This window comes from Stegostoma tigrinum, chromosome 8 (assembly GCF_030684315.1).
Source record: "Stegostoma tigrinum isolate sSteTig4 chromosome 8, sSteTig4.hap1, whole genome shotgun sequence".
NCBI classification, from domain to species: domain Eukaryota; kingdom Metazoa; phylum Chordata; class Chondrichthyes; order Orectolobiformes; family Stegostomatidae; genus Stegostoma; species Stegostoma tigrinum.
Window position 1 is genome coordinate 12,700,483 of NC_081361.1, and position 20,300 is coordinate 12,720,782.

At 39.8% G+C, this 20,300-nt stretch overlaps 1 protein-coding gene across 11 annotated transcripts in view; it reads left to right on the forward strand.

Annotated features, from left to right (window-relative positions):
- The window catches only part of rasal2 (RAS protein activator like 2), a 348,750-nt gene that overhangs the window by 267,642 nt on the left and 60,808 nt on the right, over positions 1-20,300 (forward strand). For all 11 annotated transcript variants that reach the window (XM_059647745.1, XM_059647746.1, XM_059647747.1 and 8 more), the window contains one exon: positions 5,930-6,083. In XM_059647745.1, coding sequence (XP_059503728.1) covers positions 5,930-6,083 — 154 coding nt within the window. The remainder of the gene's footprint in view (positions 1-5,929; positions 6,084-20,300) is intronic.

Here is a 20,300-nt window from a genome sequence, read left to right on the forward strand (position 1 = left end):
TGCTGAATTGTTGAACGTCTGTGGTATGTCTACTTGAGGCTGAGGAGATTTGAAAATGGCCTTGTAGAATAAATACTTTGACCAAGTGACTTGTTCAGTTAAATAGTACTTTTTAATGGCCATTGAAATTAGGTATCTGGAGCTTTCCCTTTTTTATAACCCTTAGTTATAATTCAAAGCTTTCTGCTCCTGAAGGTTTATGATTTTAATTGTACATGTTTTAGAGAATAGGGAAATAGTGTCGTTCACATCATCCTTCGAGAATTTTACTAAATGTCCTTGGAGACTCAGCCAGTTTGGATGTGAGGATTATTAAATGAGGTAATGCATTCCTTTGATTCTGAACTGCTCCTCTGGTTTTTTACTCCTACCTCACACATTCACCAGTCTTTTTTCCTCTCGATGTGCAGCAGGACCGAAAGAGGAAAAGTTAGTTAGTTTTGAGTAATTTATCCATGCTTCCTTTTATTTGCTCCACCTCCCCCCCCCAAAAAAAAATATAAATCGCACATTCTCTTATATCTTGATATAATAAATGCATATCATCTAAATAGCAAGCAAGTAGTGATTAAGCCCATGTTCTTATCTCTAATTGCTCAGAATAGATACCTCACTTCAGTTGTTAATACATTGATCTGTCATCTTATATTGTTCTAATTAGCATATGTTTTGTTCAGTCTGACATCTTCCTTAATTTTCATTACTCGGCTTTCTAATCTATTGCAGTTAATTAGAACTGTTTGCTTACCAGTAAAGCTGACTCATCCTTGCACAGTGTCAACAATATTTAACGAGAAACAAAATGACTGAAAGATTTTAAAGTACTTTTTCTCCAAATGTTGGCAAATAAATTCTGAATACGTAATCAGATCCATTTGATTTTGGCTTTGAACAGTGAACAAACTGTTTCTGGCCTGTAAATATCTTCTGTTGTGATCCTGACCATCCATCATTCTATATTTAATCCCTGTCACTACAGTTTGATTTGGCTGGAATCCAGATGGAAGCATCTGTATGAAAGCATTTTACGCAGTAGACTGCTTCACTCGAGTTCATTGCCCAGGTGGAATGTGCTCAGAGATGCTGAAGGTGTCATGTGATGGACAAACCTTCTCGAGGTGAAATTGCTATTGTTCTTCTTGAGGGTCACATTGATCTCTACTGCTGAGATCAGTGTGTTGCTCAACAAATGCTGCAGTAAAGAAGCAGCATGTAAGTGACTCTGCTGTAATGGTTCCTGCTGCCTTCAGGCACTAATCTTCTCATTGGTGCATTGCCATAACAACAGTCCCAGTTGGGACAAAACATTGTTTGTAAGGCCCATGTTTATGTTGTTTAAGGGCTGGTGGTGGAGTAGTAAATTTGTTTGTTCTTTTGAACAATCCGCTTTTCCTCTATTACGCATGCTGTTAAAGTATGAAAAATTAATCCGTGCATATTGTACCTGGAAGTGAAGAGAATCTAATCCCATATATGCCCGGAGGATATGGGAGTGGCTTGACCTGTTCTGGCTGTGTGATTGCAAGGATATCAAGAAACTGGTCTTTTCAATCTGTGAAAGATGGAATTTGGAGTTTCTAAATGGTTTTTTTCCACAAAGCATTGATATTAGGTGAAAATCAGTGCCCTGATTAGCCATATAATTAAGACGAAGGAAAGAGAAGTGCCTTGTCTTCAAATCATCAGATCAAAGTGGACGGCTGGCACAATTTGTTTGGAAGAAAAATCAACACCTTCTAGGCCAATGACTTATGAAGAGAATTGCCTTATTTGTCTTGTGTGAGAAGAAACCATAATTGGAGTTGACTTGATGCCGAACGTACAGCTGAGAGGAAATTTACCATTCATACATGTTAGATATTCTTTTCAAGAAATAAGAGAATATTCCAATGATTGATTTGCTTTTCTTTTGCAAGCGGATGGGGTTCCTCAAGTTTGCAGCCCTGCATTGTGGAAACTAGCAAACTGTTTGACAGACAAAGGTTCCAGGGACAGAACTGTTGGACTTTTAGATTTTGAAGATTTATGCAATCGTGGAGATCTCATAAAAAGATTGATGGGACACATTTTCCTTTCAGTATGTGATTTGAAAATTGTGACAAACATTTGTTCTTACTATTGGTGCTCAGCATAAGGGAGAGGTGGGATCGCCTTTTCTCCTTAACTCTTCTTGTATCATGATCTGGGGATGTTCTGTTAAATGGCTGCGCAGTTGCCTAATGTAAGTATAGAGTCGTATTGATTTCCTAAACCACTTCTGAGCTAAATATGAGCATACTGGCTGGGAGTAATGTGGTAGATATGGACTTTAAAAGAAAGGCTTTAAAGGAAAAAAAAATTCCTAAAGGCTCATTTCTTTATCCCTTTGATTCCAACCTGGTGACATTTCCTTATTACCTTGTGATCTGTTGAATACTAATCTCATAACATACCATCAGCAACGGCATTTAAGCTCACTGCAAGATGATCGTGCTTGAGAGCAGTGCATATTTGTTTCTTTTGATTTTCGCCTACCACACTCTGATCCAGATGATCACGAGAGCATGTTCTTGTTTTTCACAGGCCCACCATGAAGGTGTAATAGTTCACTGGTACAATCTAATTGGGAAACATGTAAAGATCAAAACTTTTAACTTCAGTCACAAGCATGCACAAGTATGTGCATCATGTATACAATTTTGTAAGCTTACTTTGTGATGAAAAGGTTGCTGGTTTTAGACAATTTGGAAGTAATAATTGGATATACTAATGTGTACATAGCATATTGAATTGTCAAGTTTTGTTTCATATGGGATGCTGTATCTTTTAATACTGCATTTTTTTTTCGAATTCTTTCTTTTTTTTTCCCTCCAGATATTTTGTGGATGGCGGGGGAAGGTGGTTTGTTTCTAGATGCTTGGCAGGCTGTAGAGAACTGCACAAAAGTACCACTTTGAAGCTCTACTGCCAAGAGGAGCAGCTCAGTGGGTTAGGAATTGATGTCCTTACATCTCGTATGGTTTCTTATCCTTAAGCATGTGTTAGCAAACGTAGTGGGTGAAAAATGTCCTCAGTATCTTTTTCTGTTCCAAATCTGTTGTCAGACTTGTCACACAAAATCTGTGGGATTTTTTGTTTCATAGATTTAATACAATCAATATAGGCATTCATATTTTTCCTGTGCTGAATTCACATTCTTGTCATTAGTTTTGAAATGTACAAAACAAAAATTCCAGTTCCTTTTCAATCTATTTAAACCATAAATATGTATGTAGAGAAACTATGCACAAACTGTAAACCTGTATCACTGAGAGGACATTGAAAGTGTAACGATTGGACAGCATGATATCTCAGATCACAGAGAAATGGAAGGCTTTCAAATGAGCAAGAAAGCCATCGAGTTCCTTGAGCACTGTAAATGGAAGTGAATTCTTTATATCGAGCATAAACTGTGCTCCTTTTTGAAAGATTTTTGAAGTCATGTAGAATTTTACAGTGCAGAAAGAGGCCGTAGAACCCATCATGTCTGTATCAACTCCAAAAAAGAGAGAACTTATCATGTTGTTTTTCATGTTATCCATATACTGTGAAAGTCTTACATCATAAAAATATTGGTGAAGTGTAACCAGAACAACAGTTTTCCATGCTGTCTTCCCCAAGGCAGTTCTATTTTCAGAATCCATAAGGGGGGCATGTTTTAGTTTGCAATTTTTTAAAAATGCAGCCTTTGTATTTGAAGGAAATGTTGAAGTGCTGGGAGTTTTTATACTATTGTATATCATAAATGTGTGACTATTTGAGCAACATTGTAGAACAGGTTTGCAGCATCTTGATATTGAGCATATGTAACTGTTGTTTTGCATATATGCTGTGGTGTTGGTTTCCAGATTGATTCGCAAGTGCCCTGAGAACTCTCTTCACACTTAGAACATAGAACATAGAACATAGAACAGTACAGCACAGAACAGGCCCTTCAGCCCACAATGTTGTGCCGACCATTGATCCTCATGTATGCACCCTCAAATTTCTGTGACCATATGCATGTCCAGCAGTCTCTTAAATGACCCCAATGACCTTGCTTCCACAACTGCTGCTGGCAACGCATTCCATGCTCTCACAACTCTCTGCGTAAAGAACCTGCCTCTTGTCCAAGCTTTGCATTTGTTTGCAAACCTGCGATCAGCGTCTGTTCCACTGCAGCATTAGTAGTTTAAGGTTGCAGTACTGTAGATTTTAATGTTGAGACATTGAAGCAGATTTTGGAGCCAGGCAGGGAATTAATGGTTTTCAAGCACTTGGATTTTTGTTTACATTATTTGAAGAGAGTTTGTGTAGGTGAAGAATGGATATATTAGTTGCTGTCCGTAACATTGGTGAGAAGCAAGCTTGATCGCTTTGCTGAGCTCCAGATCTCAGTTGTTACTGTGGGGAATTGCAGTCAGACAGGTGTACACTCATTATGAAAAATAATAAAAACGTCTTTGCCTCTTTTAGGCTCTTTATAGCAACTTACTTGGACCACAGCTGGTAGAGGCCAGAGAGAGGGAGGGAGCAAACCAAACATGTTATCTGGGCTGTGAATAGTTAAGTCAGCTAGAAGATCTAAAATGTTGAAGATGAGCTATTTTAAGGTGAAAATAAAAAGGGCTGGAGATCACAGAGGGTCGGGCAGCATCCGTGGAGAGAAAACAAGTTAACGTTTTGAGTCTAGATGACTCCTGATCAGGAATCATGTATTTCAGGATAATGTATTAAGGAGAAAATTGAGTGTGTCAACAATAATTTTAGTTCTGTAATGCCATCGTCTTGAGCTTTCAGCTGTTCTATTTCTATAAATACTTGAGGTTATCAACCTTTGAAAATGTCTGCTGTTGTGCGGAGTTGGTTGATTAGAGTCGTGAAAGATTTTGCCATTATTCCTGCTCCTGCTTGCAAACTACTCTCTTTTTTTCGGTGAATTATTTGTGGATAAATGTTGAGGTTAGGTTTGGTTTGGCTATGATTTTCCTGCCTCTGCCCGCTGAACAACTTGTCATTGGTCACTATCTAAGTTGATGCTCTAAATGACCAGTGAAATGAGACAGTGAAAGGCTTTTGATGTCAACTTTGGGTCTGCGCTTGAGAGGCAAGGGAAACTCTACTGAAGCAAAGATTGTTGCTTTTGTGCTCTACTATTTGACAGGAGGTATAAAAGTCTGCACACTTGAAATAATTTTGGGAGTGAACACTTTCCATTTTTCTGAACAGAAGAGCAAATGAGGTTAAGTTGTGCTGAGGTTGAGGATGGTGTTGATATCATTGACAGACTGTGTGCTATTTGAACCCTGAACAAATTCCTGTTACAGTACTGCTGCTTAACTCTTCTTGCCTATGCTGTGTTCTCCTATCTGCTGGACTTGTCAATGTAAAAGTAATGACTGCATTCCAAATGTAATTCATTGGTCTTGACCTCCTTGAGAAGAGATAAAATGAACATAATTGCAAATTATCTCTTGCTTCCTCTGTAGCCAGTGGAGGTGTTCATCCTAGGTAAGATTGAAGTGCAGTTCTCTTCAACTATCGATGGAAAATAGATGTAGAGAGAAGATATATGGGCCTGTGCATGAAATAACCCTGTATGCATTCATTTGTTCTACAAACACATATATAATCTATAATTCTGTTCATGCTTACTGTAATTGCTTCTGTACAGGTATTTCTCCTATTACGTGACAGTTGCATTCTTGTGTGACCTCATGCCATTGAAAATTGTTATACTGTGCAGAAAGCTTGCATTATCTAAACAGCATCCACTTTTCAAGTCAAATGTCAAAAACCGTCAAATGCGTTACACCCACTTCGTGTTAACGAAAATGCATTATAGCAGAAATACCTGTACTGTACTAAAAGTTTGGCACCGTAACATTTTGACTCTGTGTTCTCAGCGATATATTATTCTTGTTGTTTACAGGTCCCGTGCTTTACCAAAATTGAAAGAATCTCGTTCTCATGAATCATTGCTGAGTCCTGGAAGTGCAGTTGAATCTTTGGAATTAAGTATGGAGCAAGATGTTTTCGTTAAACCTTTGCACAGTAGTATCCTTGGGCAAGACTTCTGCTTTGAGGTACTGTATCATCATCATCCAACTAGGCTCAATAAGAAGAGTAACTATTACGAGTCATGGAGATGTATAGCATCAAAACAGACCCTTTTGGGTCAACTTGTTCTTGCCAATCAGATTTCCTAAATTAATCAAGTCATATTTGCCACTGTTTGGCCCACATCTATCTAAATCCTTCCTATTCATGTGCACATCCTGGTGCCTTTTAGATGTTGTAATTGTACCAGTCTCTTCCGTTTGCCGCTGGGAGCTCATTCCTTACATGCACCACCCTTAGTGTAAAAAAAGTTGTCCCTTGGGACTCTTTTAAATCTTTCCCCTCTGAACTTAAACCTATGTCGTCTAGTTTTGGACTCCGCTATGCTGGGGAAAAGACCTTGGCAATTCGCCCTCTGCATACCCTTCTTGATTTTATAAACCTCAATAAATGTAAAATAGCCCTAGCCTATTCAGCCTTTCCCTACAGCTCAAACCCCATCAACTCTGGCAAGATCCTTGTAAATCTTTTCAGAACCTTTTCAAGATTCACATCATTCTTCCTATTGGAGGGAGACCAGAATTGCACGCAACGTTCCAGCATTGGCATATCCAATGTTGTGTACAGCCGCAACATGATTTCCCAACTCCTATACTCAGTGCACTGTCCAATAAAGCAAGTGTACTAAGTGCTTTCTTCACTACTTTTTCCGCCAGCGACACGAATTCCAAGGAACTGCGAACCTATCCCCAAGGTCTTTTTGTTCGGCAGCACTCCCCAGGACCTTACCATTCAATGTATTAGCCTTGCCCTGATTTGCTGGACCAAAATGTGGCACATATATCTCAATTAAACTCCATCTGCCACTCCTCAGCCCATTTACTCATCTTTTTATGGGACTGACCAAATATCTCAGAACTAAGGTAGCAGAGACCGGTCTATTCAGCCCATAGTTGCATCCTGAAATGCTATGTAGTGGCACAGCCACAGCAGACACGTATGACTTGTATTTCGCACAGTTACTAGTTTCATTCATTTTAGTAATCCATGAGTAGTCACTGAGCATCCTGCAAAAGTCAAATGTAATACTTTAAATCACACCAGGCATTCCAGGATAAGATCAGTGAGACAGTATGTTCTGACAGGATGATGCAGTGGAGCTATTTATAAGAACTGTAATACAAAGTACCATTGATAGAACATAGTTGAAGGGTAGGATCTTTTTCACAGGGAAGAGTAGCAAATGAGGTTGAGAAGTTTTCTGCTGCTTTTTGCCTGCCCCTTGTTGGCTACTTTCTGAACTGTATCGAGCGAGACCATGTGCAAATTTTACACACAGCCACAATAAGAGATTCAGGGAGGGGAGATAAGCAATAGATAACTATTTTGGAAAAAGGATGTTGACATATAGCTAATACATCTTGGGTGGAATCTGGCATTGACTAGAAGTTTGCAGTCATCACAAAGCAATGATTGTTTCACAGCAGTTATATATTTTATATATGTGTTTTTTTTTCTTTATTCTTCTATTTGTGATTTCCCATCTCTGAATCATACCCTAGCCACTGAAATGATTTTCTGATAATAACTAACCTTCTGCACAGTCATTGATCACTGGCTTCAACTTCACAAATGTCAGTAACCTACCCTGAGCAGGAATTCATCTCGTACCCTTCTGTGGCACGCGCCATTCAAATGAAACCCTGGGTTACACTGTAGAATCTAGCTCGCAAGTATATTTGACCTGTACAGTTATGTATAAGAATTCTGATTCCACCTTCCTGCTAACCTAAGAGATACTTGAAATCAAACAGCTGAACAGTCAGCTCTCCAGATTCACTGCTGGGCCAGACAGCAATGCCAGTTTATTTTTCCGTTTAATTCGCTTCCCAAGTGGTCATTACCTTAGTCTATCTTCCTCCTTTTTTAAAGTGCAGTTGTTTTGATCTTTCTTAACCCTAAAGTCTGAAAGCAATGCAACATCATATAGGAACAGTAATTACTGCTCCTATAATTCGAGGGAATCAGCTCCAGCACTGAAAATACTTCTTACGGCCACAACTTTTTTCCATCCTCTAACTTTCATTACCCAAAATCAGGATTTACTGTGGAGAAGGATATGGAAGGTATAGAACATGGGGAAATAAATAGCAATATCTTGAAATATGTCCATATTATACAGGAGATGGTGCTGGATGGCTTAAAATGCAGAAAGGTGATAAATCCTTGGGACCTGAGCAGGTGCACTGTAGAACTGTGGGAAGCTAGAGAAGTGGTTGTCGGGCCCCTGCTAAGATATTTATATCGTAGATAGCCACAGGTGAGGTACAGCAAGACTGGAGGTTGGCTAACATGGTGCCACTATTTGGTGGGAGGCTGAGAGTGGTGGTGGGCAAGTTGTTAGAGCGAATCCTGAGGGACAGGATTTACACCTATTTGGAAAAGCAAGGACTGATTAGAGTATGGGAGTTGGGAGATCATGCTGCCACTGTACAGGACATTGGTTAGACCACTTTTGGTATACTGTGTGCAATTCTGGTCTCTATCTTAGAGGAAGGATGTTTTGAAACTTGAAAGGGTTCAGCAAAGATTTACGAGGATGTTGCTAGTGTTGGAGGATTTGAGCTACAGGCAAAGACTGAATAGGCTGGGACTGTTTTCCCTGGAGCATCGAAGGCTGAAGGGTGACCTTTATAGAGGTTTATAAAATCATGAAAGGTACGGATAGGGTAAATAGACAAGGTCTTTGCCCCAGGGCAGCAGAGTCCAAAACTAGAGGGCATAGATTAAAGGTGAGATGGAAAAGATTTAAAAGGGACCTAAGAGGCAACTTTTTTGTGCAGAGGGTGATGCATGCATGGAACGAGCTGCCAGAGGAAGTGGTGGAGGCTGGTACAGTTACAACATTTAAAAGGCATCTAGATTGGTATATGAATAGGCAAGGTTTAGACGGATATGGGCTTAGTGCTAACAAATGGGACTAGATTTATTTCGGAAATCTGGTCAGCATAGACAAATTGTACCTACGGTCCAAATGGTGTACGTTTCTATGACAGTATATGCTGATATTGTTGGATGCAGTTATTGCTTGTTTTCATTGTAGAAGTAATTAATTGTTACTTCTCCTGTAAGGAATGTTTCTTGAGATCTGTTCATTTCTGGATTTTGTATTTTCTAGATCTTAGAATGAAAGAATAGATAGTGTTTTGTGCATTAAATTAGCTATAACCCTTCCAGATGCAAACATTTTCCCAAGTCTTTATTCCCTCATACTATTGTTGCTGTATATTTATTAATATACTTTAAATTTACTATTACCCCACCTTCCACCTACTCCCAACAATTTGACTTTGCAAATTTAAACGATTGAGAGATTTCATGGTTCTCCCTGAGCATGTTCTCTTCAGAATTGAAAGAATGATGTTTGTTGGATATGACATAGTTTGTTTTCTGTTGGTCTGAAATCAGGTTGTTCACTTCCATGGTCGTGTTACTTGGAAATGCATTCTTGCCTGACACTTACAGCTAGGGATTCTTCTTTGAAAGTTGGGGAAGTTGGATATTTTTTGACTTTGTCCCTTCTTAATTACCTTAGCCCCTCATGGCAGATTTGAATTTGTGAGTAGATCACAGTGGTGTGCAGCATTCTGCCTCCATTCAGTTGCAGATGTTCCTATTGTCTGTCTGCCACTATATGCCCTCTAAAATGATGTAACAGGTTCACTTGGCAGTGGGAGAACATTTTAGTGATTGCAACACCAAACATCATATATTTTAAATTTGTTCTTCAAAATGAAAAAGATGGTCTGCAAAAAGAAAGGGCTTTGGATTGCGGTAAGGCAGACTTGGTAAAATAAGACAGGATTTGGGCAAAGTAAACTGGGAACAATTACGTTTCAGTAAATCTACAACAGAACAGTGAATTGATGGTTGCAAATAGACATGCCAACAGTACAGGCCCAACATGTTCCCTTTAGGGTGAATTCTCCGAGCAACAAGTCTAGAGAATCCTGGATGTCTAGGAATATTTAGGACAGGATAAAAATGGGAAAAAAGAATGATCTTTTAACAGGTACAAAGGGAGCAAATCAACAGACGCCCCTGTGGAGTAGAAAAAATACAAGGGAGAACTTAAAGCAAAGAGGAGAGCAAAGCAAGGATTTGAACAGAAGTGGCAGGTAAGAGAGATTCCCAAATCTAAGCATATGGAGCGGAAAGAATATAACCAGGGAAAGAATTGTATAAAAGTGAGATCTTAAATGGGGCAATATTTCATGGTGAAAGGGCAGTAATTTTTTAAAAGTTGCAATTTGATCACATGCCGTAGTATATGGACATCATGAGGAACGGCTGGTGAAACAAAACTATAGATCCACAAGAGAAAGCTCATAGGCTTTGGGAGTGGACAGCAAGCATAATAATTAACCAAGCCATATATAGCAGAAAAGTGTTGGGCAGTTTGAAGAAGTATGTAATTCTGAGCAAGCAGAATTTTTCTGAGAGCTTCCATTACATTTGCAGAAGGTGGAAAGGCCTCCATTTCAGTTGTACAGCTCAGTAAAACGCTAGTGCAGCAAAGCATAGGAGAACTGTCATTACTGTGGAATCAAATTCATTAAAGAAAATACCAATCACATTAGGAAGCTGTGGCATAAGAAATAGTATTATCAGGATGACTTAATTTCAGAGATAAAATGTTTGCTCTGAGTCAGTGATTTCCCTTGAAAGAACCGAATAGATTCTGCACATCTCCTTGCCATTTTAGATCACCTATTAGAACACCAAATTGGGCACCATGAAGAAAATAATTCTTGGATTCTAAATGGGACATAAAGGCACAGACTCAACGAGTCAATACATTTCTGTACACGATGGGAAATACAGCAAGTGATATTATTAATCACTAGGAGTAAAAGAAACATCAGACAAATTTGAAGGGGTACTGAAAGCCTTGGAAACTTATTTCAACTCCAAAACTAATGAAGTTCCTGAAAGGGCAAAATTTAACCAAGACTGCTGCATTCTAATGAATTCATTAATGATCCCTATAGATTAGTGGGAAGATGTGATGACTGTGGCTTTAAGTCAGAATTCCTTAGAGACCAGACTGTTTTTGGCATTACTATTGAGCTGTTGTCAGATTACAATTGAAAGACAACCCAATGCCAGAGAAAATCATTCTGATGGTGAGCGAAGCAGAGGTCCAGAAGCAAAACAGGTCGAATTCCATGGGGAGAAGGAAAAAAAATGGCAAGGAGATGTGCAGAATCTATTCGGTTCTTTCAAGGGAAATCACTGACTCAGAGCAAACATTTTGACATGCAGATTTTTATATGAATGGATCTCTCATGAATTAAAGACAAGGACTATGATCACAATATTTTTTAAAAAGCAAGGCTCAGTTGACAAAACACTGCCTACAGCCAATTTACAGTTCAACTACATGGTCCAGGGGACTTTATACTTAACGTTAATGGTACTCTACAGTTTATTTTTCCAGCATGGAGGTCGCCAAATACTTAAAAACCATTATCTTGCACAAATAAGAAGCACTAGACAGACAGGACATGCCCTTCCCTCTGTTTCCTGAAGTCAGTGACCAGCTTTTTTGTATTTCTGACTTTACACCTTGCTGCTAATTGGTCCATATCCTTCCCGTACTCTGTCTCGTCGTAGTTTGAGATGCAACCCACTACAGTGATGTCATCAGTAAATTTGTAAATACAGTTAGAGCTGAATTTGGCCACACAGCTGTGAGTGCATAAAGAGTATAGTAAGTGGCTTAACTGCTAGCCTCATGGGGCACCGGTGTTGAGGATTATCATGGAGGAGGTGTTGTCGCCAGTCCTTACTGATTCCAATCCGTGGGTCAGGCAGTCAGGGATCCATTTGCAGAGGTGGTGAGAAGATTTTCTGAGTCTCAGAGTTAGGAGATGAGTTTTGTTGGAATATTGGTGTTGAAAGTGGAGGTAATGTCAATAAATAGGATTCTGATGTAGGTGTCCTTGTTGGTCAGATGTTCTAGGGATGGGTGTAGATGGCATCCACCACAGACCTATTTTGACAGTAGGTGAATTTTAGTGGATCAAGGCATTCTGGGAGGCTGGAGTTAACGTGTGCCATTACTAACCTCTCTAAGCAATTCATGATGATGGATGTCAGAGCAACTGGGCGGTAGTCATTAAGGTACTGTGCCTAATTTTCCTTCAGCACCGGGATGATAGTAATCTTCTTGGAGAACGTGGGAACCTTACATTGTAATAAGGAGAGGTTGAAGATGTCTGCAAATACTCCCTCCAGGAGGGCACGGCCAGTCAATTGCCATGGGCTCACTCTCAAGAAGGCTGATCTGATGTCTGAGGCAGTGGCTGTGGGTGCAGGTGCACCCAAGATTGTCCAGGCAGGTGACAATATTTCACTGACCTTTGTTCAATACGAGTACAGAATGCATTGAGCTCCTCGGGGAGGGATTCATTGTTATCAGTGATTCTACTCGACTTCACTTGATAGCCCATTATGTCGTGCCAACCTTGCCACAGTCACAGTGTTCGCGTGGTTGCTCTGGTATTGCCTCTTGGTGTTCCTGTATAGTTTAGGGCCACCTGATTTCAGTGCCTCTGACCTGGATTTCAGTAGGGTCTTCCGTTTCATTCATGGGGAATGCTCACATTAAGTTTGCAATCCTCTACATTTTTACTGATGAAGTCTGTGACTGTAGTGGCTTACTCACTTAAGTTGGCCACTGGGCTCTTGAATGTGGACCAGTCCATTGACTCCAAGCAGTCACATAGGAGCTTATCCAGTATCTCAGACCAGCAACGAATAACTTTCTATACCGGATCCTCGGGCTTCAGTTTCTGCTTGTAAGCCTGGAGATGAAACACAGCTTTATTCATCTGATTTACCAAATTGGGGGTGGAGAATGGAGCAGTAGGCATCTTTGGTTGTGTACCCATGATCCCAGGTGTTTGGGCCTCTGGTGGGTCAGGAGACATGTTGGTGCTATCTTGGTAGCACATTCGTAAAGTTGGCCTGGCTGAAGTCACTATCTACGATGAACAAGGCCTCAGGGTTTTCCAAGTCCAAGGCTATTTGTAGCAGTGTGTGTTTCATCAAATGTGTGCAATCATCATTGTGCAATTGAACATTGTGCAAACACTCCCACTTACCTACATGATCTTCCCTCCACCATAAGATCATTGATAAATCAGTTGATTACAACTTGGCGTAGATTGCGATGTTCTGGGACTGAATGGTTGATCTCCATGAACCCACACTAATTTTCCTTTGTGCTTGACATAATTCCAGTCAATGGAGAGGTACCCTTGATTCCCATTGACTTCAGGTTTACTAAGGCTGCTTAATGTCAAGAGCAGTCACCTCGCCTCTGGAATTGAGCTCCTTTGTCCAAGTTTGATCTTAGACAAAATGGGGTTAACTGAGTGGTCCTGGCAGAACCCGTGTTGAATGTTAGTGAGCCTGTTGCTACCATATAAGTGCTACTTTGATAGCACTGTCAAAGACGCCTTTTTTTATATATTTTGCTGCTGATCACGACCAAGTTGATAAAGGGATAATTACTTCGATTTTTCTTGCTTTTTTTTGTGTCAGCAGGACATGAGTTGGTAATTATCGACAATGTTGAATAGATTCCTCTGTTTTAGTTGTACTAGAACAGCTAGGCTATGTGCACGGCCAATTCTGATGTACAGATCTCCAGTACCACTGCTGCTATGTTGCAAGGGCCTGTACCTTTTGCAGTGTCCAGTTCCCTCAACTGATTCTTGATGTGCGGAGTGAAGTGAATTTGTTTTATCAAGGACCTTGGACTAAGGCTGAGATATCTGTGTGAACTTTCTTTTTAAAAAGAACTGTTGAAATTTAATGGCTAAAAATTCATCTTATTCAGTTTTGTTAACCAGGACCACCTGCAGTAGAATGCAATCAGAAAATAATCAAGGACATGTCATGAGAGAAATAGTTTTGCTACATTTAGGGGGCTTATGTCTCTCTCTGTGCATCTGTAGCTGAGACCAAGAATAGTCCTCGCACTGTATTCTACCTGTTGGCTGAAATTTTGTTGACAAAACTGAAAAATTGTCATTGAGTACAAAATACTGCAGAATGCTGGAAGTCTGAAATAAAAGCAGAAAATGCTGAAGGAACTTAGCAGGTCTGACAAGGTCTGTGGAGAAAGAAAAAGAGTCAACGTTTGAGTCTACTGTTAGTTCTTCAGAACTGGGTTCTGGTCTGAAGAAAAGTCATATTGGACTCAAATCATAACCCTGTCCTTCTCTCTCCACAATTGCTGCCAGACCTGAGAAATAGCTCCAATTTTGCTGTGATTTGCTTGGAGGTTCAATATTGGGAAGAACAGGCTAGATATGCTTGAAAATAAGATTTATTACACCTGGAAACCAATTTTAATTCTTTATGATTCAAATAGAGACCAATAACATTTTTAAATCCAAAAACACAGGTGTTTATTGAAAGAAAGAAGCCACAAGATTCAGGTTTAACAAAGTTATTTCACTACCCATAAACATAAGGACAAGAGATACAATAATTATACTTTACCTTAAATATTCAGTTCTGTTAAATATAATACAAATTAATTATATTGTAGTTGCAGAGTGATGGTTCAACATGGCATCTCAAGTGTAGCTTCCTGAGGTCAAAATTCTCCTAATTCTAATATTCTTCAACAATGAACTAATTAGGTAAAAGTCTGTCTGTCTCTCTCTCTCACTCTTGCTCGCTGTATCTCCCACCATCCCGTCCGCACCACCAGCCTCCCCCAGCCACCCGAATCCGCACCAAAACTTGGTTATAAGAACAGAAATTCAGATCAGTACGTTTAGAGTCCTTCAGGTAACAGACAATTTCAAGTATTGTTTTACCAGCACCCAGAATCTAAATTAAATTGTACTGAAATACATGACTCTTTAGTTTTTCGAAACTGCTTGAACTGAAAATCGCCCTAAGAACCTATTCACTACTATAATTAATGTGTTTGTTTGACCCTTTTTTTGTAATGCCCAACTCACAGGCTACCTGATGACACAATTGTTTGTAAGAATGCAGCTTTTTTTTAAACAAACCGGATCCTACTTCTTAAAGGGCTCACCACCCCGAAAGACAAAAGGATTGTTTCCTCAAAATCACATGGGCCATCCGTATATTCCTTACAAAATGAAAAATTCCAACTGTTTGCACAATTTATATTGTTGAAATCTCACTAAATCCAGAAGGAAGTTCTGGTCAAGAATTTTTCTGACTGGGCACTGTATGTATTATGCTCATACCCCTTAAATCAAGAGTTAATAGGTTCTTTAATTACTTAAATGAATTATCCCAATATATAATAAAAACCAAAAGAACTGTGGATGCTGTATGTCAAGAACAAAAACAAAGTTGCTGGAAAAGCTCAGCAGGTGTGGGAGCATCTGAAGGAGAAAACAGATAACGTTTCTGGTCCGATGACCCTTCCTCAGAATTTGCTCAGGAAGGGTCACCGTACCCAAAACATTCACTCTGTTTACTCCCAGTTTTCAATCTCCATTACATCTGTTCTGATGATGAGCACTTTAGTGCGTCTTTTTCCTCAATTGAGAATTCCACCATTATGGACAGAGCCCCCAAAGGGACTGTTATCTCTGACTCAATGGTCACTCCTCTATCACTTGCAACACCTCATTCTCCCTCTCACAATATCTTCACGTACAATCACTGAAGATGCAAAACTTGTGTTTCTGTTTATCCCTCCTTATTGATTAAGACCCCAAACACTCCTTTCCAGGTGAAGTAGTTATTGACTTGTGGTGTAGCTTAAATATTTTTGCTGTTCACAATTCAGTGACCTCTCTATATTAGAAAGACCAAACACAAACTGACTTAACTGGCTTGCAGAGTAGCTCCATTTAGTTGGCAAGCACGATCGCTGACCTTCCAGTTGATTGCTGTTTCAATACGCCATTTTTTGCTTGTGCTCAGATTTGTGTCCTAGCCTTCCAGTAGTGTTCCAGTAAAGTTCAACGCAAGCTGGACAATTAACACTTAATTTTTGGCTTAGGCATTTTGTAACCTTCTGGGTTTAACATAGTGTTCAGCAACTTTAGACAATGACCTCTGTCCTCCATCTTGATTACCCTAACTGTCTAGTTTGCATTGTTTTGTTTTTATTGCAGCTGAAATATATTCTGTTAATGCCTACTGTAGACTGATGGAACTTCTATGAAACCATGATCACTGCCTTTCTACTTTTGTTCTGCAGCACTTTTCCCTGGTCTTTGCTTCCGTTCCACTTTCTTTTCTCTGCTGTTTTACAACCGTATTAATCCCATCCTAAGCCCCTACCACGACCCCTCTCCACTCAGTTGCTTCAGTTCTGAAGAAGCCATATTGGACTCTGTTAGTTCTGCTTGTCTCTACACAGCACTTTCTATTGCTGATGTTTACTAGTTCTCCAAAGTTAGAGAATGACTGACTATAAACAGCTCAGAAATTAATACATTAAAATATCATGAAAAGCATTCAATGGGCTTCCCTTTAGTAAGTGGTACTGACAGAACTAGCTGTCAGTTCTTCTCTCTGATAGTTAGGGGGATGGTTGGCTGCAGGGTTTGAGGTCGCAGAAATCAGTGCAGGATTATGTGTTGCTTCTTGGTACAAAAAATTAGGGCATCACTGGCTAAAGAGAACACTAAGGGGCTGGTGAACAGCCGAGAGCCTTGGTCTGTATTGGTACCCATCATAAAGGCAGGAAATTGTGGTCCCACAGTCAGAATGTAGGCAGTCTGCTGGAAATTAACAAACAGGACCTCAAAAGTAGATATTATCCAGATTACTGTCCGTGGCAAACACGGTTAAATATAGGAAGAGGAAGATAAAAGCAGATAAATTAGATTACCTACAGGTGGAAACAGGCCCTTCGGCCCAGCAAGTCCACACACCCCTTGAAGCATCCCACCCAAACCCATCCTCCTATAACCCACACACCCCTGAACACTACGGGCAATTTTAGCATGGCCAATCCACCTCACCTGCACATCGTTGGACTGTGGGAGGAAGCTGGAGCACCCAGAGGAAACCCATGCAGACACGGGGAGAATGTGCAAACTCCACACAGACAGTCGCCCGAGGCTGGAATCGAATCCGGGTCCCTGGCGCTTTGAGGCTGGAGTGCTAAGCACTGAGCCACCATGCCGCCCCATAAATATGTTGTGGAAAGATGGTGCAAGAGGGACAGGCTTTAGATTTCTAGCACATTGTGATCAGCTCTGGGATTGATGGATAAATGAGTTGGTCAGACAAATGAGTTACACTTAAGCGGAACCAGAATTAATCATCTTGTGGAGTGATTTTCAAATACTGTTGGGTAGGGTTTAAACTAACTGGGCAGATTGTGGAAACCAGGAGGTAACATTGGAAAGGAATGCTAAGGTTCACTAGAGTGAGAAACAGTAAGTTTATTTGGTGGTCTCAGTAAGGGAGAAAGTAATTAAGTCAAAATCAGGAAAACTGCAAATAAGAGAACATGCAGAATGTGGTTAACATGATTGGTGAGTTAGAAGTGAAGATTACCCGTACCCCTCTGTTTGTTTGGGAATGAGGTGGACGGGTAGATGAAGTGTCAGGAAAGTTATTTTAGGGGCAGTTATCATTGTAATTTAAAGTTTAGATTTCCTAACCAAAAGGAATAATCCAGAGTAAGAAGAATTATGTGGGAGAAGGCCAACTTCAATTGGATTAGAATGGATCTGACCCAGATAAATTGGAATCGAAGGTTAGTCAGCGAAATTGAACAAAGTTGTCAAGGTACATTCCCATGAAAGGGAAAGGTAGAGCAATCAAATCTGGAGGTACCTGGATGATAAAATAACTATTCAGCTGGAGAAGAAAATGGGCTGATTAGAGCTGGGTCAGTATAAACAACCAGGCTGAATGTACAACGTTCTGCTGGAAGTGAAAAATCAAGTAAGAGAAGTAAAAATGGGCAATGACAGTCTGACAGCTTAAAAAAGAATCCCAAAGACTTTTATAGACCTACGTTTTTAAAAAAAAATCACAGCTGTGCTGAAACTAGAGAGGCTAATTAGGATATCTTTCACAAAGAGGATTTTTACATGGAGGCAGGGAACATTACTGTGGTATTAAATTAACAGTTTACATGTGTCTCCAGCAGGGAAGTAAATGAAACCCAGGTCATGTTAAAGCAAGAGAATTTAGACATTGCAGGATCTGAAATTGTTAAGAAGGAGCCATTGAATAAGCTGTCTAAATGTAAAGTTGATTAGGTACCAAGGCCACATTGGATGCATATACTGAAGGAAGGAATGTAAACTGCGAGGCACCAATGATAAATGTTCAGTCTTCTTAAGACTTGGGTGATGCAAGAAGACTGGAGAATATCGAAATATTTATACCCTTATCGACAAAAGATTATCAGGAACAGTTCAACCTCAGAGAAGTTTCTTCAAACATCAGTTTGGGACAAATACTCACTTGAGCAAATGTGGTTTAATTGTAACAAGCTGACACGGATTTGTGTTTAACTAATTTAGAATTTATTGATGAGGTAATGTTATTAGAATCAAAAAATCCCTATAGTGCTGAAAGAGGCCATTCGATCTGTCAAGTCTGCACCAACCTGCTGAAGATTATCCCATCCAGAACCATCTATCCCCCCACCATCTCCGTAACCTCACATCTACCATAACTAATCCACCTAACCCGCACGTCTTTAGACTGTAGGAGGAAACTGGAGCACCCAGAGGAAACTCGTGGACACAGAATGTGCAAACTCCAGACAGACAGTCACTCAAGGCTGGAATTAAACCCAAACACTTGACTGTGTGAGGCAGTGTGCTGCCCATGTGGTGTTTACATATTTGCAAAAAGGATTTTGATCAAGTACTGCACTACAGGCTTCTGAGAAAAGTTATAGATCATTGAGTAAGCCAGTAGTAACAGGGATGCAAAATTGGCTAAGTGACAGGAAATGCAGAGGAGTGGTTCATACAATGTTTTAATGACCGGACAATCTTAGAATTATGAAAACATCTGCAGTGGAGTTCCCCGGGGTCAATGTTAGGACCCTTATTTTTGGCTTAAACCTTGGTGTAGAGGGCAAAACTTCAAAACTTGGGAATGGAAGCATTGCAAATTGTGAGGAGGGTAATGTAGAACTCAAAAAATTAGATAAACAGGTTTGTCAAATGGGTGGGCAAGTAATACATGAAATTCAATGCACTGAAGTATGAAATGATTCATCTTGAGAGCAAGGATATGCAGTAACAACCTAAAATAAAGAAGGCAATTCTGAAAGGGATATAGGAACAGAAGGATCTGAGGCGTGTAAGTAATTGAAGGGCTTGACAAATAGAGGTTAATAAATCCTGCAATATTCTAGGTTTTATTAATTTGAGTATTAAGTAGCAAACAAGGGAGTGATGTTAAATTTATATAGAACTCTGATTCAGCATTAGTTGGATGAATGGATCCAGTTTTGGAATCATGCATTAGGTAAAATACAAAGACGTTGGAGAAGGTACAGAAAAGATTCCCAAGAATTGCCTCAGAGATGAGGAATTTCGAATACATCAATTGGAGAAGTGAAGGGTAAGGGGATATTTGATAGTATTCAAAGTCGTGGGGGTTCTTAAAAGAGTAGTGCATAAGAGGAATAGTGTACTGCTTTCATTTTGGCCATAACTAGGATCACAACATTTTTTTTACAGTTTCAGGCAATTTTTTTAAAATCCAAGTCTCACCTCATCTCTCCTGAAGTTGTTGACACCTGTTACATTTTGCTTCAGAAGTGCTGGCTGATTTTCAGAATCTGTCATTTGTCATTTCTAATGTGCACATCAGCTAACTGGTTCAGTATGAGTGGAAATATTCAGAGGCTGTCTTTCCCAACTGAGCCATCAGGCTAATGCTGTTGTGCTGTGTGTTTCAAGGCAAATACTGTTCCCAAAGCATATGGGAAAGTTGTTACAGAATATTGAGCAAGAGTCTCCTCATTTAACCTTTTAAACAAATAAGTGCTTGATTAATCTCGTCCACTTGAAAACAATTGCACTTCTCCAACAGCAAATGAACTTGCATGTCCTTGTTAGCAGATAGTCTGCATGGAATACGATGAGTGACATGAAACCACTAGAGGTTGAGTCATATTAGAATATTAAGTCAGTGAAATCTCTAATGTATTCCAGCTGGGCCTGTAGTTAACATAATGAACT